At 38.9% G+C, this 23417-nt stretch overlaps 2 protein-coding genes across 2 annotated transcripts in view; one reads left to right on the forward strand and one right to left on the reverse strand.

Annotated features, from left to right (window-relative positions):
• The first annotated feature begins 1911 nt into the window (after positions 1-1911).
• LOC133995965 (glycoprotein-N-acetylgalactosamine 3-beta-galactosyltransferase 1-like) lies at positions 1912-7608 on the forward strand. The gene is made up of 3 exons (XM_062435473.1): positions 1912-2068; positions 4803-5464; positions 7444-7608. Exons 1-3 carry the CDS (start codon positions 1912-1914, stop codon positions 7606-7608), a joined length of 984 nt encoding a protein of 327 aa, XP_062291457.1.
• Positions 7609-12591: 4983 nt separating this feature from the next.
• col28a1a (collagen, type XXVIII, alpha 1a) overlaps positions 12592-23417 on the reverse strand; it is a 29579-nt gene continuing 18753 nt past the window's right edge. Inside the window, exons 23-34 of the mRNA XM_062435474.1 lie at positions 23159-23227; positions 22115-22183; positions 19658-19726; positions 19485-19553; positions 19258-19326; positions 19066-19146; positions 18230-18265; positions 18098-18134; positions 17260-17814; positions 15648-15796; positions 14094-14370; positions 12592-12764 (exon numbers count right to left, since the gene is read on the reverse strand). Coding sequence (XP_062291458.1) covers positions 12592-12764; positions 14094-14370; positions 15648-15796; positions 17260-17814; positions 18098-18134; positions 18230-18265; positions 19066-19146; positions 19258-19326; positions 19485-19553; positions 19658-19726; positions 22115-22183; positions 23159-23227 — 1653 coding nt within the window. The remainder of the gene's footprint in view (positions 12765-14093; positions 14371-15647; positions 15797-17259; positions 17815-18097; positions 18135-18229; positions 18266-19065; positions 19147-19257; positions 19327-19484; positions 19554-19657; positions 19727-22114; positions 22184-23158; positions 23228-23417) is intronic.

Consider the following 23417-nt stretch of genomic DNA (forward strand, 5'->3'; position numbering starts at 1 on the left):
AAAATCTGTCTTAGGTGTCTATGTGAACAACGAAAGAGGTAATCATTCATCCTGCTTACACTGGCTATAAAAAGATCCCCTTCAAATGTATTTTCAATGTATGGAATCCCCTAACTGCAAAAAAAACCTTTTAAATATCAGGTGTGAACAGTTTTTAGAGAGGGATCAGTCAGGTAGTCATGAGTGATCTGCTTCTTGTTTTATGAAACATATTGCTGAGTCGTGTAGTATCATATGCATTTTACTGTTAAGTATTTAGTAGCTTTTAAAATACATTAAATGATATAAGTATATTATGAAGGGATCTTTTAATGGTCAGTATGAACAGGAGGAATGATTACAGCAAGACTGTTGTCCATCAAAGACATTGCTTTCTTTGACCTGACGTCATGTTTGCTGAAGTCTGTCAGCCCTGTTCAGTTCATTTGTATATTATGATCCTATCACAGTGTGGGTAGATACTGACAGTACTGCTTATCAATACCAGATGTAAATGCAAGTGCTCATGGATCACACCAGTAGGAAAGACAAACAGCTTTATGTACTCAGTCTAATGATATGTGTCAAATGTGGGTGGAACTTTTAAAATCAAAATATATTTTACAGTCAAGTGTCTTTTTTCATACAACATTGGTCATATTGGAGGTTAATATATTGTGTTAGCATAAACTACAGTAACATACAGTAAGGCTTGAGAAATGAACATAAAAAGGTTAAGATTACAGTCTGTTTATATGGACAATTCTCACAATGACCCACAAAAACTGAACAGCAATACACAATTTAATCCCAGATTTGAATAAACCTAAAGTGAAATATAACATGTTTCATATACTGTCTGGGTCCATAGACTACATATTTAACAGCAGTATACAGTAGACTACATTCACATTGCAGGTGTAAGTGCTGTAATTCAGATTTTATTTAAATATGTGATGTTTTTAAGTAGGAGTGTACAAGGGTTTTTTTTCAGATTGATACTTCATATTGCAAAAAACAGTTTAACTGATTATAGATAATAAATGTTAAACTGAAACTGGTTTTTATACCTGACAGATGTGTTTGTGTTTTCAGTTCCTCCTACAGTAAAAAAAACTGCATGGAATAGAAAGTTTGTTGAATGAGCTACACTGTCAGAGACACACTGTGGACTTTGACCCCCATCACTTGGACTGCAAGCCCATAAAATGGATATTTTAATAGTCAGTATGAACAGGATGTTTACAACAAGGAAAACCTCTTTACTGTTCATATACATCTGACTGCTGTTTCAAGACATATTTTAAATTGTGAACATATATTTTAGTTTTCAGGGGACATCATTTTATTCTTGTTTGGTTGTATTTAAAAGTGTATTAATCTCACATGTTGCTATCACGTGGCTTTGGCTTCTTTCTTTTTTTACTGTCAGGCTGCTAAACTAGTTCTTCAGCTGACTGTAACAGAGCATACAGTAGCCCTCTGTGATGCTTCTGTCATTTCTCCTTCACTTGCCCACTCCTCACCCAATGGATGTATTATAGAATACCTCTTCCCGCTCTGATACAAGGGGACCTGTTTGTTCTTCACCTTATACGTAGTTTGATGACGTCAGGTCGTAGCTATCCTACCTATGGTTACGTAAATCTGGAGCGATGTAATCAATGTTAGTGGGAATACCTGTGTGTGAGAGTAGGGTGTGTGTGTGTGTGTGTGTGTGTGTGTGTGTGAAGCGGTCTGTGCTTGTCCGGGTAAATTATTCACTTTTCTTCAGCTAATACGATTTATTGTATTATTATCAGTTTATAATCTATCCTGGAATATGTCCAATTTACCATTTAAAGCTTTTTTCTCATACTTTTAGAGGACGTTGCTGAAGTATTATATTTGTAACTTTCTTTTACGCATGTACCTGACAGATAAATCAAGAGGATGCAGAACATTACTTCTAATATAATCTTTACCACTGGACTGGTAATGGGATTCCTCTCCCTTCACTCTATACTGGACTTGAAGCTCTCTGCAGAGCTCTTGATGAGGGACGCCAGGCATAGAAGCAGGATACGCGACTTACAGCATGAACACCCAGGTACAACCATGTGGTTAATGTTTTATTAAGTTTAACTTCATTAAAGAAGTGGACGGTTTTTTATTTTTTAAGTAGTCATTTGCATCTGCGCTGCCCGTTGAAAATGTCCAATTTTTCTACATAATTTGGTCAAATGTATCTTAAATTGTCAGCAAAGTCTAGGTTCATGTTGCCTAGTTCAAATGGACATATGAGGAATGCGGATCATCCATGTATTTATTTACTTTGCACCCTCCAGTTGATGTTATGTATCTAAAGCTGGAGTGAGAGCGTGGACTGCGGTGCGTAATTGCGCACTTCAGATGATCTTGCCAGTTAGAGAGATTGTAGGAAGGTGCTGCGCTGTTATCCTCTCATTTACCTTATTTACACAATTGAACTTTATCTAAACTAAACAAAAGTGTAGAATGTTGCTGTGAACATGAAACTACAGTAGCATATATTCTACAGCAATTACTTATTCAGCAGTTAATTCTAATCTTGGCATCATTGTAAAAGCCTGAGACTGTCCAAAGTGAGAAGATTCTACTTATGATTGACTTATTCAAATCAGAAATGTATTTGTGTGTGTGTGTGTGTGTGTGTGTGTGTGTGTGTGTGTGTGTGTGTGTGTGTGTGTGTGTGTGTGTGTGTGTGTGTGTGTGTGTGTGTGTGTGTGTGTGTGTGTAACATTTTCCAACCACTTTTAGGAGTTGGTGTAACTTCTGCATATTTTAAGTTGAGTACACTCTACAAGAAACAACCAGGAAATTGAGTGTTAACCAATGTGAAAAAGGTCAGCATATTAACCACATCTTACTTCATTAAAATAAGTAACGTAGAAAAGTAAACATTTAAAATTAGATTTGACTGAATTTATAAACTCAATTTTATTAATTTTGACCAGTTTTATCTTTTCTGTTGTAAGTCTCATCCAGTTCAAATAATTAGTTGGCACTGCCACAAATTTAACAAATAAAGAAAAGACAGGTATTTATTTCCAACATTTATTTAACAAAATGCAGCGAGGACCATCAGACCTCAGTTTACAAAGTGCAGCGAGGAACATGGATGGCTCACTCATATAAATAAATAAACTTAGTCTTTTTCCTATATGGATCATTTAGTATCTACTTTTTTTTTTCTTCATCAGGCTGCATGAATGAGCACAACTATGTAGATGCACGTTAGCTTGAATGTTTTACATTGCAGAAGGCAGCAGGAGTCGTGATGGTTTTGAAGCATGATATACAGTATGTTAAACATTTGATCATTAACACAACATACACACTATCAGCTCAGTGAGGCCTTTTTGGCGCCCAATCAATTTGGAAAAATTGTATAATGCAAATAGAGGAGACGAGGCGATGCTTTGCTTTAATATAACGGTAAACAATCCAAATAAATACTCATGTTTATGGGTATTCAAGTATTACCTCTCCTAGCCAAACAAATACGCTGGTGTGGAACAGGCAGGTCAGAGCAGAAAGATGTCATGACTTTTTTATTTTAGACATAAGCACTTTCACTGAGTTTTGTGAAATCAATTTATTGTCAAGTTGAGTAAAATCTTTTTTTTCATTCCAAACAATGAGTTACTTAAATATTCTTACTATTTAATTATGTGAAACTTAAACAAAGGAAATTGATATAATGGGTAAATATACTAGTAATATATACACACTACCATTGAAGGACTTTTTTACAGTGTTCACTATATGGCACTGGAATGCACTGAAACATGTCCAAACACAATGAAGAGGAAAATAAAAGTTCAACAATGAAATAAAGGTGCAGTAGAAAAAAACATACCAACACCATGTTAAACAGCCTGAACTAGCTGAGCAAGTTTTTGAATGTGTCAGATAAGTTTTATCAACACCAAAACTGTGCCAGCCCTCATGTTTAACCTGTTCTCTCTGTATCTATTTACACCTCAAACAGAGGAGCCTGGGTGTAGTGATTGTAAACCATTGAAGTGTTTGAAAATTGTCCAAAATGCCATTTACAGCAGTTAAAGTTGAACAGTGAGTAAAAGCATTGTCCACAATAGAGTCTGATGGTGATGTAGACACAGAAGATATAGGTTTAGTTATGGCTGCAGCTCTGGTGTTTGAGCCAGAGTTTGAGTTATTTTTGAACATTGAACAGAGGTAGTTGGTTAGTTAGTTAGTTCGGTTGGTCGGTCCAGTAGTCTGATGATCGGATAGAGAAGGCTGGACATCCAAACATACTACCTCTATAAGGAACAACATAGTCACATCCAAATGTGGACCTTGTGTTTCTGGTTCTGGTCCTTTCAGGCCACAAACTGGCTCAGTGGTGGACGGGCAAGACCATGTAGGATTTTAATAAACAAGGCAGGCATCATTGTAAAAGCCTGAGACTGTCCAAAGTGAGAAGATTCTACTTATGATTGACTTATTCAAATCAGAAATGTATTTCTTATTGTGTTATCACTGACAGGTGTAAGAATTATATGACTGTAAAATGACACACTGACCTGGAATTATAATAAGAAAGGTGTGTGTGTGTGTGTGTGACTTTTTTCAATTCAGTATGGGAAGTTTGTGAGGGCACTATGCAATAGCACTCCATATAAAATGGTGGCCAGTAAATGTAGTGCGCCACACATTGTAGTGAGTAGTATTATTTCAGGCACCGCACGGGGCTTAGGTGTCTTGGGTACTCCAGATTTAGGTGTAAGATAATCATGTTATACATTTCTGATATTTTGTGTTTGTGACACCTGCAGGTGAGAAAAGCTCCGGAGATAATTCCTCTCAGACAGTTCGGGTCTTGTGTTGGATCATGACGGGGCCCAAATACTTGGAATCCCGCACCAGGCACATCAAGAATACGTGGGCCAAGCGCTGCGACGTAGTGTTGTACATGAGTTCAGTCGAGACCGACTTCCCGACCGTGGGGCTGAACGTGAGTGAGGGGAGGGAAAACCTTTACTGGAAGACCATCCGAGCATTTCAGTACATCTACGAGCACCACCTGGATGACGCAGACTGGTTTATAAAGGCCGACGATGACACGTTTGTGGTCATGGAGAATCTACGCTACGTCTTGTCCAAGTATGATCCAGAGAAGCCTTTGTACCTGGGCAGAAGGTTTACCCCTTTTATCAGCCAAGGCTACATGAGTGGAGGAGCAGGTTATGTTCTCAGTAAGGAAGCACTAAGAAGATTTATCAAAGGGTTTGATACTGGAGAATGCACCCACTTCTCCACCATAGAGGACATGGCTCTGGGGAAATGTATGGAGACGATGAAGGTGGAACCAGCGGACTCAAGAGACGTTAAAGGGAGACAAACATTTCATCCTTACCCACCAGACTATTACCTTCTGAGACAACTGCCAAGACCACGGCCTTGGTATCTCATTTATGATCACTACACCCCAGTAGAGGTAAGAACATAATACACAAATTACTACTAAGAATCTGTATTTGACCCATGTCCAATGAAATTTCATGAAATAATCCCTGGTGTCTCAATAATGCCATCTTGGACGTTTCCACACCTGATGATGTAACAGATGTTTGCCTTATTTTGTTTAGCCATGCTAGCAACATGGCTCTCATATTAGATGGACTACCAATTTTGTACGGACATTCATGTTCCCCAGACTATGAATCCTACTGACATTGGTAATTCAATAACCACAAGATAGACATGTATGACTGTCTCAACTATTGGATGGGTTGCTGTGACACTTGGTACACACATTCATGCCTTCTGCAGTTTCATGTAACATCGTTTTAGTGATCACCTGACTTTTCATTTGGTACTTTCCTCAAGTCAAAATGTTAATTTCAGTACAGTGCTAATTAGCAATTTTTGGCATGTTAACTAGAATGGTAAACATAATGCCTGCTCAGCATTAGCATGACAGCATGTTAACTTCAACATTCAGCTCAGAGTACAGCTGTGCCTACATACCGCCATACACAGGTGCTAGCATGGCTGTGAGTCCTTGACCTTTTTCCATATCCACAATATTTCCCTTAACCTCCTGCGACCCGGCGTTCTCATATGGGGACATTACATTTTGGGTTTGCTGGACCTTATACTTCACTTCTTTTAACTTTTACCCCTTGTCCTTTCATTCATTTGTTCATACACCTTTTTTGTGCCACCTAGTGGTAGAAAAAGCACAAGACATCAATCAGTGTAAAAATGAGATGGCAGGCATCTTGACCAAATCAGACAAAAGTAAACCAGGTACAAAACCTTCTCAAATTTTAGGGTTGAAACTGGTTTATTTATGCTTAATAATGTTTGTAGTTTATTATGCTATTCAAATTTGTCTAATTTTAGTGATAGCAACAAGCTATGACACCATTAACCAAGAAGTGCTCATAATAGGACGTTGGGACTTTATTATCATCAAAAGGAAAGGTGTAAATGTAAGACACCTGAAAAACTTGGTGAATGTGATGTCTTCATAAACTACTTGAAAGAATTTGCCCTGTAAGACAATTTATTGCTCCTCTGAGAATTGTAACGTTATCGTGGTGGAGGGGTTTGAGTGTCCCTGTGATCCTGGAAGCTGTGTTTTCTGGGCAATAGCCCCTGGTAAGGTTTCTCAAGGCAATTTGGTCCCAGGTGAGGGTCCACACCAAGAACAATTCATAGACCTCAGTGAAGCAGCATTTTAGGCATGTTGGAACCTTGCCCTGAAGAGGGAGAGTGGGGCACCCTCATGGAGCCAGGCCTGGGAGGGAAGTTTTCTTGTGGACAGGCCTTGACCTCTTGGGCCCGGTTGGGCACAGCCCTAAGAAATAACATGGAGCTGCCACCCTGTGGGCTCACCACCTCAGGAATAAAAAGTGGCTGAGCACTGCAGTATTGAAGTTCTCCCCACCAAACGAGAGGTTGACCTCCTTGTGGCAATGTGTTGCTGGGAGGAAGCCTCTGAGTGTTTGTGCTTACATACCGAACAACAATTTGGAGTATCCATCCTTCTTTGAGTTAGTGGGGTGGGGTCCTAGAGGGGGCGTGGCCCGATGAGTCCATAGTCCTGCTGGTGGACTTAAATACTCACATAGAATGGACTCACATGTAAAGGGAGGTGATTAGGAGGAATTGTCTGCTAGATCTGAATAATGAACAATTCTGTCCTGGCTGTGGAACAGTGAACCAGGTCTTCACCCTTCAAGGAAACTTGAGGGGTCATGGGAGTTCACACACCCAGTCTACAAGGCTTACGACCGTAGAGTTTTATTCCCGGTAATTTAAGATCATTCAGGGGAACAAAAGGCAAAGTAAAGCACCTGATAAAACTATAGAAATAAAGGACTTTCTCTAATAAAAGCCTCTGAGGTAAATAAAGGCCTTGGCCACTATTTGTGAATTTACAGTAATGTGTTTTTTTTCTCTCTCCAGGGTCCAGGTTGCTGCTCAGATTTAGTGGTGTCCTTTCACTACATACAGGCCGACCAGATGTATGCTTTGGAGTACCTGACCTACCATCTGCGGGCGTATGGATACAAATACAGATTTGATCCAGATAAAAAAAATGACGTTAATACCACAACCATGTCTATGTAAAATATTTGTCTGCACTATAACTTCTGCACTAACTGGAGGAGAGGTCAAGTCAGTGTAACTTATTTATATTCTTTTTAATCCTTGTATAAAAACGTGTAATTGAATAATTAATGGTTGAAGACCTGGCGAGGCCGTGAACCTGCTCACATGTTCTTGCCAGTCTGATTTCAACTGTGAAAACTGTCTTCATGTTTGAGTTTGTAACTGTTTACTAATCTGTCTTATTGTGTGAAATAAGTCTTCCTTAGTTTTGTAATTCACGAAATGCAACAGACAGATACTATACTTTTTACATTATCTTTGAGACAGATCATATTTACAGGTAAAACTTGAAAAAAACTGACTGTGTAATGTCACATGCAAGCTGTACAGTGTGACTATTTTAATATGCAAACTGGTCACCAAACTCCTGTTCCTGATAGCTTAAAGGACAGGTTAATCATTTTCCAAGTGTCTTAAAACAACAGTCAGGTGTACATATGAACAGTGAAAGAGGTTTTCTTCACTGTAATCATTCCGCCTGTTCATTTAAGAAAAAAATACACTTGGTTCTTAAGGAGGGAGCAGTCATGAGTAATCTGTTGCTTTTATGGTATGCTTGTTTATGAGTTGTGTGTGTGTGTGTGTGTGTGTGTGTGTGTGTGTGTGTGTGTGTGTGTGTGTGTGTGTGTGTGTGTGTGTGTGTGTGTGTGTGTGTGTGTGTGTGTGTGTGTGTGTGTGTGTGTGTGTGTGTGAGATTTATGTTGCCAGGTATGTGTATATATATATATATATGTGTACATATTGAGTTTGGGTTTTCATTCTTTTAAACCTTGTCTTTTCTGACATTGTAATCCATTCTTCTTGCATTTTGTGCACATCCATCTATACGTGTGGAGTTGACCAGATTTTTGTAATTGTTCATAAATGAAAGCAAATACCTGATCAAAACTGGGCGAGACAAAGTTTGTTTTAAATGTCATAACGGTGACGATGTGCAAGCAAAGCTGTAACGTGCTTATCATGAAATTTAATATTTCTGTACTGTCATTTACACATGGAAACATTTCAGGCCAAAATGCACTGAATGGTTCTCCTGTGCACACCAGACATACTGTGTACAGTACTCACATACACTTACATACTTTTCTCATGAGCAGGGGAAACTTTCTTGTGCCCGCTGGGTAGTATCCGGTGGCATCAGATAATCAATTCGCATCAGAAACCTTTTTTTTTGTCCATGTCACATTAAAGGTGCTTTATCAATATAAGTGATGGAGGCCAAAATTCAGTGTTTCCACACATATTGTGCAAAAATGCATTTAAAAGTAGATGTGAAGCTAATGAGGAGTTAGTCATATCATGTGGATATTTAGCTTCAGATTAGCATCAGATCAACTTTTAAATACATTTTTACACAGGAGGAGGACTGTGGATTTAGTCCTCCATCACTTCCATTGTAAGTACATTATGAAGGGATCTTCCAATGGTCAGTATGAACAGGAGGAATGATTACAGCAAGAAAAACATGTTTCAATGTTCGGCACCCATCAGAGGCATTGCTTTATTTAACCTGACGTCATGTTTGCTGAAGTCTGTCAGCCCTGCCCAATTAATGTATGTATATTGAGATCCTATCAGTGTGAGTAAAATCAACAATAGTGCTTATGAATAGCAGGTGTAAATGCAAAGGCTTATGAATCAAGATATCATTAGATCGGCAGGAATGATAACCACCAGCTTTATACTTCGAGTCAAATGTCTTATGTGTTGAATGCGAGTTGCACTTTTGAAAAACGGGTTATTGAAATGGACAAATCTTTAAGAAATTATATTTTATTTATTGAAAAAGTTTATTTTGTTGAACTACAAAGTTCTGAATTTTTCTATTCCTTCTGTTAAACAATAAAACAATATATTTTACAGTCAAGTGTCTTTTTTCATACAACATTGGTCATATTGGAGGTTAATATATTGTGTTAGCATAAACTACAGTAACATACAGTAAGGCTTGAGAAATGAACATCAAAGCAGCTACAACATAAAAAGGTTAAGATTACAGTCTGTTTATATGGACAATTCTCACAATGACCCACAAAAACTGAACAGCAATACACAATTTAATCCCAGATTTGAATAAACCTAAAGTGAAATATAACATGTTTCATATACTGTCTGGGTCCATAGACTACATATTTAACAGCAGTATACAGTAGACTACATTCACATTGCAGGTGTAAGTGCTGCAATTCAGATTTTATTTAAATATGTGATGTTTTTAAGTAAGAGTGTACAAGGTGTTTTTCAGATTGATACTTCATATAGCAAAAAAACAGTTTAACTGATTATAGATAATAAATGTTAAACTGAAACAGATGTGTTTGTGTTTTCAGTTCCTCCTGCAATAAACTGGAATAGATGGAGTTTACTGAAAGGAATGTACACTCACATGTGATACCTCTTTCTCTGTTGATGCACTCTTTAGTTCTTTAGTTGACCTTCCTCAGTTTGCTTGCTGCTGTTATTGTAATGTAATTCTGCACAGACAGACGGTTATAAACTAACAAAAACAGAATGAGCTGCACTTTCAGAGATTTAAACCATCTCCTTATGCAGTGTAAATGTGATAAGTAAAGCCTACTTTCTCATATTGTTGTTCAGATGTAGAAAACACAATCATCCCCTTATATTTCACACGTGTGCACCAAACGACGGCTATTGAGTTTCATATTCAGGGAACATTGTGCATTGCGTGTGACGGTCTGGTGTTCGCAAGACAATAAACAATGAAAGAATAGAGCGGCGTGTCATGCAAAAGACTGAATCAGATTGTTTAGTCTTGCTTCATTAGTTTCTGTGTATCTGTTACATACACGTACCAGTCTCCTCCATAAGCAAACACCTTTGGAGTCGTTTGCAATGAACGTACGATGGCCACGATCAATAATATAAAGACATTCTGATATCTGGAGAATGAACGCGAAAAGAATCGTGTGGTAGCAGTGGTCGGCTCATTGAATCGGGAGAAGGATGCTGAGGAAGGAGCTGCGAGGCGAGAGGAAAAGAGGAGGATTATGGGTGTGGTGAGGGAGGACATGCAGGTGGTTGGTGTGACAGAGGAAGATTCAGAGGACAAGGAAGAGGTGGAAATGGATGGATAACAGAAACAGCCAAGACAAGAAGAAGAAGCAGTCAGCTCACATATCACATTTAAAGATGTAGAGGTTTTATAAAGAACTTTTCATCATATTTAAAACATTGAAATGATAAAATTATGACTTTTCCTCAAAATATTATGACTTAATTTGACTTTACTCTCAAAATAATTTTTAAAATCACAGCTAAATCTGATTTTTGTTTCATAAACGTACAACTTCATTCTTAAAATATAATGACTTTTTACTTGTAGAATTACAACTTTATTCTTGTAATATTTTGACATATTGTTTCAAAGACTTATGACCTTTTTCTTGTAATATTATGACACATCCACAGCGTTCGGGAGCACAGGAAAGGGCTTGATTTCTCATGATTTTGAAGCCTAATTTCATATATTTGGAGATTTTTTTTTAATCATTCAAATTTGACAGGGTGGTTAACAACACACTTTTCTGTGGTATGTCAAACTCAGAACACACAGTCCTGAGTTTGATTAGAGAGAAGAGGAGTGAATATATTAGTACCACTGTAGTACTAATGCTGTGTAGGTGGAGTGAGGGAATTCCCCCCCCCATCTATTCAGATATTATCAATATAAAAATGATGGTGTCACAGAATGGCAGGTAACAGTTCACTTTTTGCAGCATGCTCCAGGTCACCATGACATGACAAGTAACACTTCATTTTTTTGGCAGAACACTCAAGCCATGGATGTATCTGAGCTCTAGTAAAACTTCAAGACTCAAGACCATAGTCGACGTCATGTGTGAGAGAATCAAAGCAGATAAGCTCCGCCTTCGATGGGTACGCAAGTCGCAGGTTGTCATTCAGTGCCTGGTCTTACTTATGTGATGCACAGTTATCTAATATTGCATTGAACTCTTTTGACTCTTTAAGGTCTTTTTAAAAAAAAAATGGAATTGTTTAATTGAAAATACATTTTGAGAAGAACCTGAAGTTTTAACTGGCCCAAACTGAACAGGAGCTTCAAATCTTTCCTACCTCTAGTAGTCTCCAGCCACTACAGACAGTTTGGATCGGGTTTTGAGAATATCTGTCTCTGAGATTTCTTTCTCCACCCAAATACAATGAAATAAGTTGGAATTTTATTTGCACTGAATAATGACATTACAAAATATCACTAGTAAAAAAACCTCTTTAAAGAAACAGTGTTCCTGTCAGGCTGGTAATTAAGAATAACAGAACTGACTGTTTCTTGGGTAGAAAGTAGATCCACTGTGAACCTCAGTTTAGATCACTGTATCTACAAAGTTGACTTTTTAAAAGAATTGTTTCAGTGCTGTGAGCTCAAACCAGTACTATGTTAGAGGCAGATATTCCAAAAAACTATCTGTGTGATGGGACACCACTATAGGTAAGATGATTTTTTTTGTAATTTAGGTGAACCAACTCTTCCACCAGCACTTTTTTAATGTCACTTAGTCACACTAGTTATATTGGTGACTAAATTGGAATAGATCTTTCAGAGGAAAATTCAATATTTAAAACAAAGCATTTGATGTGTGAACACAGCAAAGCACCAAGTATAAACTCAACTTATTCTGCTACAGATGTGACCAGTTGTCCCAAAATGACAGCTGATACATGTGCAGCAGGTCAGAATTATGCAGGAGCACCTGCAGTGTGAATGTAGCCTGAGAGACGATGAAGATGAAGCTCTCCATCGTCTCCTTCACCCGCAGCCCAGCAGTCCAGAGAGTTGTGAATGCAGTAGCCGCTGCTGCTCAAACGGTAAAGCTTACGTCATCAGTCCACTCTGCTCCTCTGTGACGCCGATGGAGCATGTTCGCTTTGCACACGCCCTTTTTCTCCAAACACAGTCTGTTACGTATAGACGCAAGAATTCTTGCAAGTGGCTTCAGTCTCATAGTTGTTTGCATTTCCCTGGCAGCCACCGTACCAGAACTGGGCACAGGCGTTGGCCTCGGGGTCGTAGTACCATTTGACGACGTACTGCCGGCAGGGACCTGGGTCCAGAGGCAGACCGCAGCCCTCATCTGAAAGGACAAGATGGGTGACAATGAGTGAACGGCTCGTACACATCACCTTCATTTCAGTGACTCTTTGAACATGAGGCAGGTCATTGAATCAGCCTGCAATATGGTCTTCCTTTTATATTATATTCCTCTACCACCACATTTTAGATTAAGTCTAATTACCATTAGGTCCCATTCTGACCAGGGTCCATGTTCCAAGCGTCTGGGAGTCATTAATAGGAATTGTGCTGGAAATGAAGCAGGTCTAAACACACTTCAGCCTGAACCTTTCCTGCACTGACTTTCTGGAGTGTTCTTTTAAATATGGTTCATATTTAAACATGGTTCACACCACAGTACTGGATAAACAGAAACACTGACCTGTTGATGACACTACATGAATGGTCAACATGAATATCTGTATCAAATTTAATAGCAATCCATTGAATAGCTGTCGTGATATGTCAATTAAAACCAATAATGTCAACCTGCTAGTGGAGTACTGACTGCCGGAGTCTGCTATACAGGTGTGCTATCTCTACTGTAGATGTGATGTCAGCCTTTGCATTAATGTGTTGTATCTTAATGTAACAGCTTTCAGCATATGCACTAATACCCTTTCCTCTGTGGTAGAAACAGGGTGCTAAAATAATCCTTTGACATGCTGAAATCTAAAGTTGATATCTAGCTACAGGCATTTTATTAACATTTCAGGCCTTGGTTGCGTATAATGGCACCGACAGTTTTTCCCTCTGGATCGACGTGGTTTTCGGAGTATGACACGTTGCGCTCTGTCTCTATATTGAAGATGTTGACATACGTTGGTATATTTCAAAGTGAATAAACGTAACCTGCTGGTGATGTTAAAGTTTCACCAAACCCATTCAATGTTATCCTCCAGGGAGCATGAACGTGTGCACAAAGTTTAATGACAGCCCATTCATCAGTTGTTGAAATATTTCGGTGGATACAAGCAAAAAGTAAAAGTTGTGCAATAGTGAAGAACTGCAGCACATGCATTTCTATCTGAGCTGTGTGAGGTTTTGCGTCATAGAGGCTGAGTAATGACCACGTCTTTACATCCGCTTGTATTATCTTTCTATATTACTGTTAAGCTCATTGTAAAGACAAACAAAAGAATAGTATTTGAAGAAGGGAGGTGGTAAGATTTTATGACTAAAACAAACACAAGATTGCGATAAGACACTTGTTGAACAACCTGAGAAAATTCCTGTCATTGATGGTGTGGCTTTAATGCTGTAAGGAAGTAATCAAGATAATCCTTTTACTGTATATAGGTATGTGTCTGGCTCTGGAACCTTCTCATTTGTTGCAGTTCTGTTTGCTTACCTGAAACAGGAGACTCTGTCAGGGGTGGAAGAGAAGTGCTGGCTGGAGACTCTGTGCTCTCTGCCTCATACAGCCAGTCAGTTGGAGTCTGAGGACCTACCACAGACGTCACTCCAGGTCCCTGCTTCCCCCGTCTACCGGGAGAGGCGAACATGATGTCTGTAAGGTCATTCCAGGGCTCCACAAACAGTTTCCTGTCAACCAGGTTCTCATCGATTCGCCCTGACTCGGGGGTCTGTGGAGTCGGCGCTGTCACTGCCTCCACCGGAAAATCCAGCTAGGAAGTAGAACAGCAGCTCAAATCAGACATAGTCTTATAGTTCAAACACAAAAAGAGCAGTTTACATGACACTCTTTAATGCAAACTAATGCAGTCTTTTAAAAGGCAGTCAGCAGGGGGAAACTAACATCACAGTCTTTTATAATACTCCCTTTATTTCTATATGATCTCTACTTTAATGTGTGGGGAGGTGAAAGAAAGTAGTTCCACCAAATAAGACAAAGGCCAAACACAATGTTAATATTAAAAAAAAGACAACATGCACCATTTTCTATTTATTAAATCTAATTTTCTAAATAATAAATGTTAAGCATTTTTATGAGCTCTCATAAATAACCAGCCAATGTTGGTTTGTATGAAATGTCCATGTAAGTTCACACATATCTCACGTCTTTATAGACCTGTTCAATAAATGTACAGAAATGAGGGAAATTGGAGGGAATGAAAAAGTGGTATCCATGGTAGAGTGTGGTGATAACACAAAATGATGATGACTAGTTAGCATCGGAAATAAGGGACACAGCCACAGTCGATGCGTCTGTTGCTAGCTAGCTGACAGCTAATGTACAGATGGTACAGTGGCTAATCGGGCTAGATATCCAAGGCAAGAAGTAAAGCATTTTAAATAACTAGCATAAAATCAAGAGGTTGTGAACGTAGCATAGCTAGCTAGGGAAGCGTATAACAACATATGAACATTGGCATCAGAACTAAAAACGAGGCTGACAATAAAAAAAAATATGGAAAATTTACCAGCCTTATCTTTTAAGGTGTTTTCAGATGAAAACGGCACATTTTTGAAGGCGGCGGGATTGTATACAAAGTCAATGGAAAGATGTGATTGGAGGAAAATATTCCCAGGGCAGCATGAACTGATACAAAGTCATGTCCACAAGTTAAAAATGTTTCAACTGAAGCAAAGAATGTCTGGTAGTTATGAATCTGCTTCATAAACCTACAGACATGAAAGGAAAAAGGATGTTTCTGGTGCACGTCGCTAGCTAGCTTATAGCTAATGTATACTTGGCTGCTAACGTAAAGTGTTTTTTTGGGAATAAACACAAATTCACGGGAATGACACATGGCAAAATTTGGGTAATTGGAATAGTGCTAACAAATAATTTTTCATATAATTGAGTATTTAAACGGAGGTCAACAGTTTTCTTAAAGATGAATTGATTGGTGTTTTTTTACAGTAATATTCACCACCTGAAGACTGCAATTAACATTATTTTTGTGTAGTTTCTATCAAGAGATGATGAAAGCAGCATTACTCGTATGTTTACCTCTTCTGGTAACTCCTCTGGGTATCTGTCTTCTGGAGTCTCTGGCTGGACTTCCACAGGTGGAAACACAGAGTCTGGTAGAAACATCATCGTGTCATCCTGCTCACAAATCTGACTCAGTATCTTGCTTTCCAGAGCTGTACATAAAAGAACAAAGACATTAAACAATAAGAAAAGGTTTTGCAAACATATGAGATAAATAATAAATGTAATCTCACAGTAGTGATGTAGTGACTCATTTTTAAAGACGGCCAAGTGGCACGCTTTTCACATGTTGGGGCACATTCATCATACTGTTAATATGTTTGTTACAGGTTGTGGAAGCTACTTTAATTTCAACAAAGCCATACTGACTAAGAACTCTCATCCTATTTTTTAGGAATTTGATAGTAAAGTAATAATAAAATGTATTTTCTAAAATGTTGTATTGTTACTTTAAGATTTTACTATTAAAACCAGTAAGCTCAGTTCTTTAAAGGGATAGTTCAAGATTTTCAAAAGTTAGAGGAGAAAATTGATGTCATGTGATGAATGACGAATCATGTGTTTGTTAAGTTCAGAGATAGTTCAACAGTTTGTGAAATGTGTGTGTGGTGGGATTTGGTTTGGGTCTAATTGGCACAGGTATTAGATGTTATCTGATTAATCTCTTTCCTTATTTATTCAGTAGCATGCTGAACCTGACAGACACCCACACAGTTGGAGGAGGTTGGGTGTACCAGCTGTTCATCATAACTGTATATTGATTCTGTACTTTATGAAACTGGACTGTGTACTGTCTGGAGGAGTTGAGAGTGAATCATTTATTCATGTAATAAAAGCGCATACTTGGTCAATACAAAAGAGTTAAGGTGGACAGAATTACTTTTGGGTGTGGAACCTCACAATAACAAACAATGTTATCTTGATACTACTTTTCATCTCTGGTCATTAAACAAGAGCCATGAGATGCTAAGTCTAGCTTTATAAACATACTAAAATGATTACTGTGAAATAACTGCCTGTGATACTGTGTTTCTCAGATGATGGGTGACCTTAGGGGAGATTTTGAGGGGAGGATGGCATTATTAGATAAGGTAAAAGGGAGGATGCAAAGGTAATGGGTTTTTGAATGGGGGAAAAAGTGATACTTTATTATATTATTTGTTTTCAAAAAGCTTGTTGAGATAAGGATCATTATCTGTTATTGTATGCAAACAGGTGCATGTCCTATATGTCTGCACTAGTACAATATGTGTATGCATGTTTCTGTCTATATTTTTCTAATTTTATGTAACTGTGACACATACGACATGTCTAAAAGAAAGTCCCATTAAAACATGCTAATATTCACAAAAAAGCACAAGATGTTCTCGTCTAATTCTTAGGCCACTTGATAACCCAGGGATGCCATCACTCACTTGACCTTCCCACAGAGTCTCATTGGTGCCTCAAGTATGTATGTAATAAGGGATATCAACATCTAGTCCTAAACAACAGATCTTGAAAATAAAGTGAAGTGTATTTCCTAAAATGTTGAACTGTTCCTTTCGTAAATATGTCTTCATGCCAATAGTCAGCATTGGAGTCCTTTTGAGAAACTGAAACCTTGTTTGCTTACTGGGAAGTGTCCTGAAGTCTTCTATGAGGTAGACGTGCTCTTCATCAGGATCAGAGGCGATGACGTTCATCTCAGCCAGGAACTCTCTATATAGTGGGTCGGTCTTGTTCACGACCCCTATAACAAACATCTCGATTCCTTCGTCGTGGGCCTCAGTTGCTGTTTCTTCAAACTGCATGACGTCACGGGGGTCGGCCTGACCGTCCGTTAAAACCACAGCCACCCTCCTGACGCCGGGCCGTGAGGCTAAGAACAGCTCGTTGGCTCGGTGGATGGCGCTTCCTGTGAAGGTCCCCTCGCCCAGGTAGGGCATCCTCTTGACAGCGGCCTTGATGTCTTCCTGGCTGGACTGCTCGTTCAGGCTGACCACCACCATGTCCACGTGGCTGTAGAGCACCACACCAATCCGGCTGGCTTCCCGGCCCACCGTCACGCGGTCGATTAGAGCGTTCACAAAGTCCTTCACCACTTCGAAGTTTTCGGGTCCCACGCTCTCAGAGCTGTCGATGACAAACACCAGCTCCAGAGGGCTCTCTCTGCACTTCAATCCACAACCTGTTCAACAAATGGAAGAGATGAACTACAATGCAAATTACAATGCAAGAGTGGATACAAAAACATAGCCCAACCTGGCAACGCTGTTGACTATGTTGTAGTCTTGACTATACTACATGGGTCTACATTATTTCATACTGTTTAAAAAAAAAAAAAAAAATTCCTCTATTTAATAAATTAATTAAATGTATCAGAAACATTAGCTGCCAATTAAGCAACACAACAAGATGACTAATGATTGAAAAATAAATGGCTGTAAAACATTCTAAAACATATACTTTACCACAGATTTCTCTTATTATCCTGATGACCTCTTCTCTCTGTGCACAGAAAAAAGAAGACAGACACACTAGGTCTTAAAGTTTAATGTTAAGATATACGACTCAGTATCACTTGTGCCCATCACTTTACTCACTGTCAGTCCTGCTTCCCCCTTTTCTCCGGGTCTCCCCTGTAAAATGAAACTCAGATTAGTTAGTAGATCAACTTGCACATTTTTTTGTGGGTGATGTCACGTTTGCACACGTTTATACACATGCAAACCTTTAGTAAATCAGATCCATAGAATCTTCAAGAACAGGGACTAATTGATCATAAGTGCTGGACCAGTCAGTCCTAATGATGTTAATTAAGGAAGACATCAGTCTCAGAGAGTTGTGACCGTCACAGAATGTTAAAGGAACAGTTTATTGTTATTATTATTATTATTATTATAATTAGTAGTACTAGTAGTAGTTGTAGTAGTAGTAGCATCAGTAGTAGTAGTGGTACTACTAGAATTGGTAGTATTAGTATTAATAGTAGTAGTAGTAGTAGTAGTAGTAGTAGTAGCTTTAGTAGTAGTATTAGTAGTAGTAGTAGTAGAATTAGTAGTAGTAGTAGTAATAGTAGTAGTAGTAGTAGTAGTAGTAGTAGTAGTAATAGTAGTAGTAGTAGTAGTAGTAGCTTTAGTAGTAGTAGTAGTAGTAGTAGTAGAATTAGTAGTAGTAGTAGTAATAGTAGTAGTAGTAGTTGTGGTAGTAGTAGTAGTAGTAGTAGTATCAGTAGTAGTAGTAGCAGCATTAGTAGTAGTAGTAGTACTACTAGAATTGGTAGTATTAGTATTAGTATTAGTAGTAGTAGTAGTAGTAGTAGTGGTAGTAGTAGCTTTAGTAGTAGTAGTAGTAGTAGTAGTAGTAGTAGCATTAGTAGTAGTAGTATAAAAACCATGATGTATTTGGATTATTTCCTGGATGGAGTATGTTGTGTTACCATCGGTCCAGTAGTTCCTGCCTCTCCATAGTCTCCCCTGTCTCCTTTCTTTCCACGGTCTCCAGGAATGCCTCTGTCACCCTGTGTGTGTGTGTATGAAGGAGATCTTTATCACAACAAATATGGAGTACTGGCAATCAGAGGCAATATGTGACAGATCATTGGTACATGCAGAGAGTGTATTGTTTGTACCTTCTCCCCTGGAAGGCCGTCCCCTGATGCCCCTCTGGGGCCCATTGGTCCCTGAAACCCAGGCTCTCCCTAAGAATAAAGATTGATGGATTGGTAACAGTGGTTGGGGTAACACCAGCATATAGACTGATCTCATCCATGAAGTGGAACACCAGAGGTTGAATGACTCAAGAGGGGAACATATATAACACATAATAAAACACATTAAAATACATATAAATTATTACCTTTGGCCCTTGGATGCCCTCTCCTTGAGGCCCAGGCATACCTAGTGGACCAGGCTGCCCTGCAGAACCCTGGGAATACAGTAAATGACATCACTTGTCAGTTTCCAGGGCTAATTTCATTTTGATAAATTGATTGAAACTGTTTAGCTCTCTCCATGCATACACACACTGACCTTTGGTCCATAAAGTCCAATTCCAGGAGGACCTGATGACCCTGGGACCCCTGGTAAGCCTCTGTCACCCTGATACACAAAACAGACAATAAAACTGAGCTAAAACGATTAAATAAATCCTTTATATATACACCTCATGGAGCTCATCCATTTTTTTCAGCCGCTGTATTTCAAGATTCAATTTTACATTTTATTGTCATTCATTATAGAATCCAAGAATCCAAGAAAGATCCAAGAACGAAATTACGAGCAAAGCTCTGTCAAAAACATGTAAAATAAATAGAAATAGATATATAACAAATAAATCATTTAAATAATTAATTTCTGGACAGGTATGAAGTGTGGAGAATGTAAAACGTGCACATCAATAAATAATGAATAATATTGCACTGCCTGATTACAGATGTGAGAGCAAAGCAGCCAAAGTGTAGTCAGTTCACCTACAGTAACCTGCTCTAAATTTTTTAAGTTTTATAACAAATGTATGAGCAGGTTATATGGCCTGACACTGGCACATCCACCTACTGTAACTTACTCTAATGGTTAACTTACCAGTGCCACTGTGCAGCGACGCCTGCACTTTATTGAGTTGTTAACATTACTGAAATCATGAAATCTCTCTCTGATATGACGTGTTAATCTGTGGCTGTTTCTGTAAACCACCAACACACTCTAACAAGCAGATCCAGCACTGTGTAAGAGCACTGATCTGAGAAGTGATCTGTGTATGCAAGACTGCTTTGTGACAAAGTTTCATTTTCTTTCCACCTACAGAAGTCTTCACTACTACAGTTTATGCTATGTTGTAAACTGGCCACACCCTTGTTCAAATGTATGTTGCAAGCAGGGGACACGCAGCAACCACACAGTGAGACACGTTCCAACTCCCGGCATAGACTGGAAATTAAAAGAGACAATATTGCGGGGGCACCATTGTTTCTGAGACACATATGTAGGATCACATACACAGTTGGACATTCTACTGTAACTTGGTTATACGTGTTATATGTGAACTGAACATATATACCTGAAAATTCACAAAATGTTTCTGTTTGCTCTCGTTTCCTCCTGATTCGTAATGCATTGTTTTTCATACACTGAGGTCAACATTTATGTACTTAAATACATGGCCGGATCTACCATACAGGAATCTGGGCAAGTGGCCAGGGGCCCTTGAGCAGAAAGGGGACCTCCATGATGGGAGAAATAAAATGCACTGTTTTTTGTAAGGTTTCCACAGAAATATGACACAAGGCTTGACCCATTCTGTTGATGTTGTTAGCTTTAGTTGCTTTCGGAAACCTAGTATGTCCAAAATGAATTGAGTTACAAGGTTTCCACCTGACAGCAGCGTTATTCAATCACATTAACATAAAAGTAGTTTGAAGGTAGGGAAGTCTCATGAGTGACTGTTTTATTTGTCAATTTGATGAGGCTTAAACACTTTAGAGGCATGTGATGATTGGTTATCAGGCCAGATTGCACTGTGGTTAGTTTGTATTGACAAGTGTTTGGGGAAAATGATCAAGTAGCAGAAGGAGCACTGGGGTACTAATCCAGCCAATCGGTTTTAGCCAAAAACGCCAAAAACAGATTAATCAGCAATCAAGAACCAGATAATGAACTGTTGCTGAATTGACCCAAAATCCCCAAAATGAACGTTTCAAATTGAAAAATTGGTCCAATGAGGTCTCAGCCTTTTAACCTCAGTCTACCATCAGCCACATAGTGACTGAACATTTTAAGCTTCCATGCTGCTTATTGTTCAAAACCATTGACTGTATATAAGAAATGGACGTAACATCCGTGACGTCACCCATTGGTTTGTGGACTGCTGATAGGAGGCCAATAGTTTCAGATCTGAGCAGCGTCGTCTTGAAAATTTCAGGTGCATGCCGGGAAAAATAAAAACACGGATTCTACTTATATGGGCATCAGGAGGGGCATGAGGCGGAGCAGGGGAGGTTGCGGTCCGGCCTCCTGAACCTGTGAATCAATCAACCTGTCAATCACGATGTAGCCACGCCCTAATGCATACCCTGCTTTATCGTTAAATATAAAATCAGGGTGGGCAAAATGTCCCAAATGAACATCATACTGCATTGAAGAAGGCTTTAAACTAGCGATTGAGACCATAAACACATTTTGAAAACGTTTACTGAGGTTAGAAATCAAGTGAGAAGTTGGTGAACTCTCCATTGACTTGTATAGAGACGGAAGTCCTTTTGACACCAAAACGGTCGCCCCCTGGTGGCCTTTTGATAGAATGCAGTTTTAAGTTACTTCCGCGTTGGCCTCATTTCAGAGGACCGGAACTCCCCGCCTGGTCAAAACTGACGCATGTCACATCAGACATTCACCTACAGTAACTATGCAACTGTGATATCAGGTAGATAGATCACACAATCTTTCCTCTCCTTCACTTCATGAATTCATGATGTAACACTTGTGTCTTACCTTAGGTCCAGGTAGTCCTTTTCCTTCAGGCCCCATCTCTCCTTGCACTCCTGGTAAGCCATGCAGCCCCTAAAGATCAAGCCAAATATGTTTATTCTTGCTTTCTTTCTTTTTCTTTCTTCCTTTCTTTTTCCTTCTTTTTTCTCTGTATATGAATTTGAATGTGATGACTTGAAATCATGTTTTTGTTGAAAACATTTTCACTGTGTTTTGGATGAGGACATTTTGTACTAACCAGCACTTGCTAGCTCTCCTATAACAGGGGTGTCAAATATATGGCCCTTGGACCAGAATCGGCCTGCCAAGGGGTCCATTCTGGCCCAAAGTATGAAAATTGCAGAAAACTAATTCTAATTTTCAATAAAATGCAATGCTATTCTCTTATTTTTGCTCACCATTCACAGTCAAGGCTTCTGATCTGCCTGTGGACGTCCAACTCAAAATAATTGACTTGCAGTGTGATTCAGATTTGAAGGACAAATTTGCATCAGTGGGCTTGGACACATTTGTACCTCTTTCCAGGGTAACCCCAAATTGACACAACTAGCTGCAAAAATGTTGTGCATGTTTGGGACGACTTATCTTTGTGAACAAGCTTTTTATGTGATGAGCATCAATAAAACGAAACTGCGTTCCCGACTGAGACATAATATTGTTGAAATTGCACTCATTTTCCATCTGTTTGGTGAATAAATGTTTTATTATAGTAAATATCCTTTACTCAAGTCTTTGTGTGTGTGTGTGTATGCTTGTATGTGTGTGTGTGTGTGTGTGTGTGTGTGTGTGTGTGCGTGCGTGTGTGTGTGTGAGGGGTGATGTTGATCTTTATTACAGTATTCTAAATGGGTAGGAGCTTTATGTGGTGTTTGTTGCAAGTGCCTCTGTTTTATTGAAGGACGTCAAAAGTCTTTCTTTCTTTCTTTCTTTCTTTCTTTCTTTCTTTCTAGCTTTCTCTTCTTTTTTCCCTTACTTTCTTTCTTTCTATCTACTTCCTTTTGTTCTTTCTTTCTTCCTTTCTGTCTGTCTATGACAGCTCCCTCTCACCTGCGGTCCTGGGAAGCCATCTCCTTTGACCCCCGGTGGTCCCACAGGTCCAGTATTCCCTTTGTTACCCTGAATAAAGATCAGTAAAAGAATCAGAACACTGACAGAGACAAACACAATAAGACAAAGCTGTAAGGTTGTATAACAGTAAACTATTCCGCTATACCTTTTCATTACCAGTGTTTTAGTTGTAATGTATATAATGTACAGCATGCCAACATACAGTAAGTCTGTACTGTCTGTCTATGACATCCACTCT

The sequence above is a fragment of the Scomber scombrus genome, chromosome 16 (assembly GCF_963691925.1).
Source record: "Scomber scombrus chromosome 16, fScoSco1.1, whole genome shotgun sequence".
In the NCBI taxonomy this organism is placed as follows: Eukaryota; Metazoa; Chordata; class Actinopteri; order Scombriformes; family Scombridae; genus Scomber; species Scomber scombrus.

Bases quoted from the DNA above. Each gene is read 5' to 3' on its own strand.
- LOC133995965 (XM_062435473.1), top strand. From the start codon at position 1,912: ATGCAGAACATTACTTCTAATATAATCTTTACCACTGGACTGGTAATG. The intron at 2,069-4,802 runs GTACAACCATGT...TGACACCTGCAG, and splicing joins CTTACAGCATGAACACCCAG to GTGAGAAAAGCTCCGGAGAT. The intron at 5,465-7,443 runs GTAAGAACATAA...TTCTCTCTCCAG, and splicing joins ATCACTACACCCCAGTAGAG to GGTCCAGGTTGCTGCTCAGA.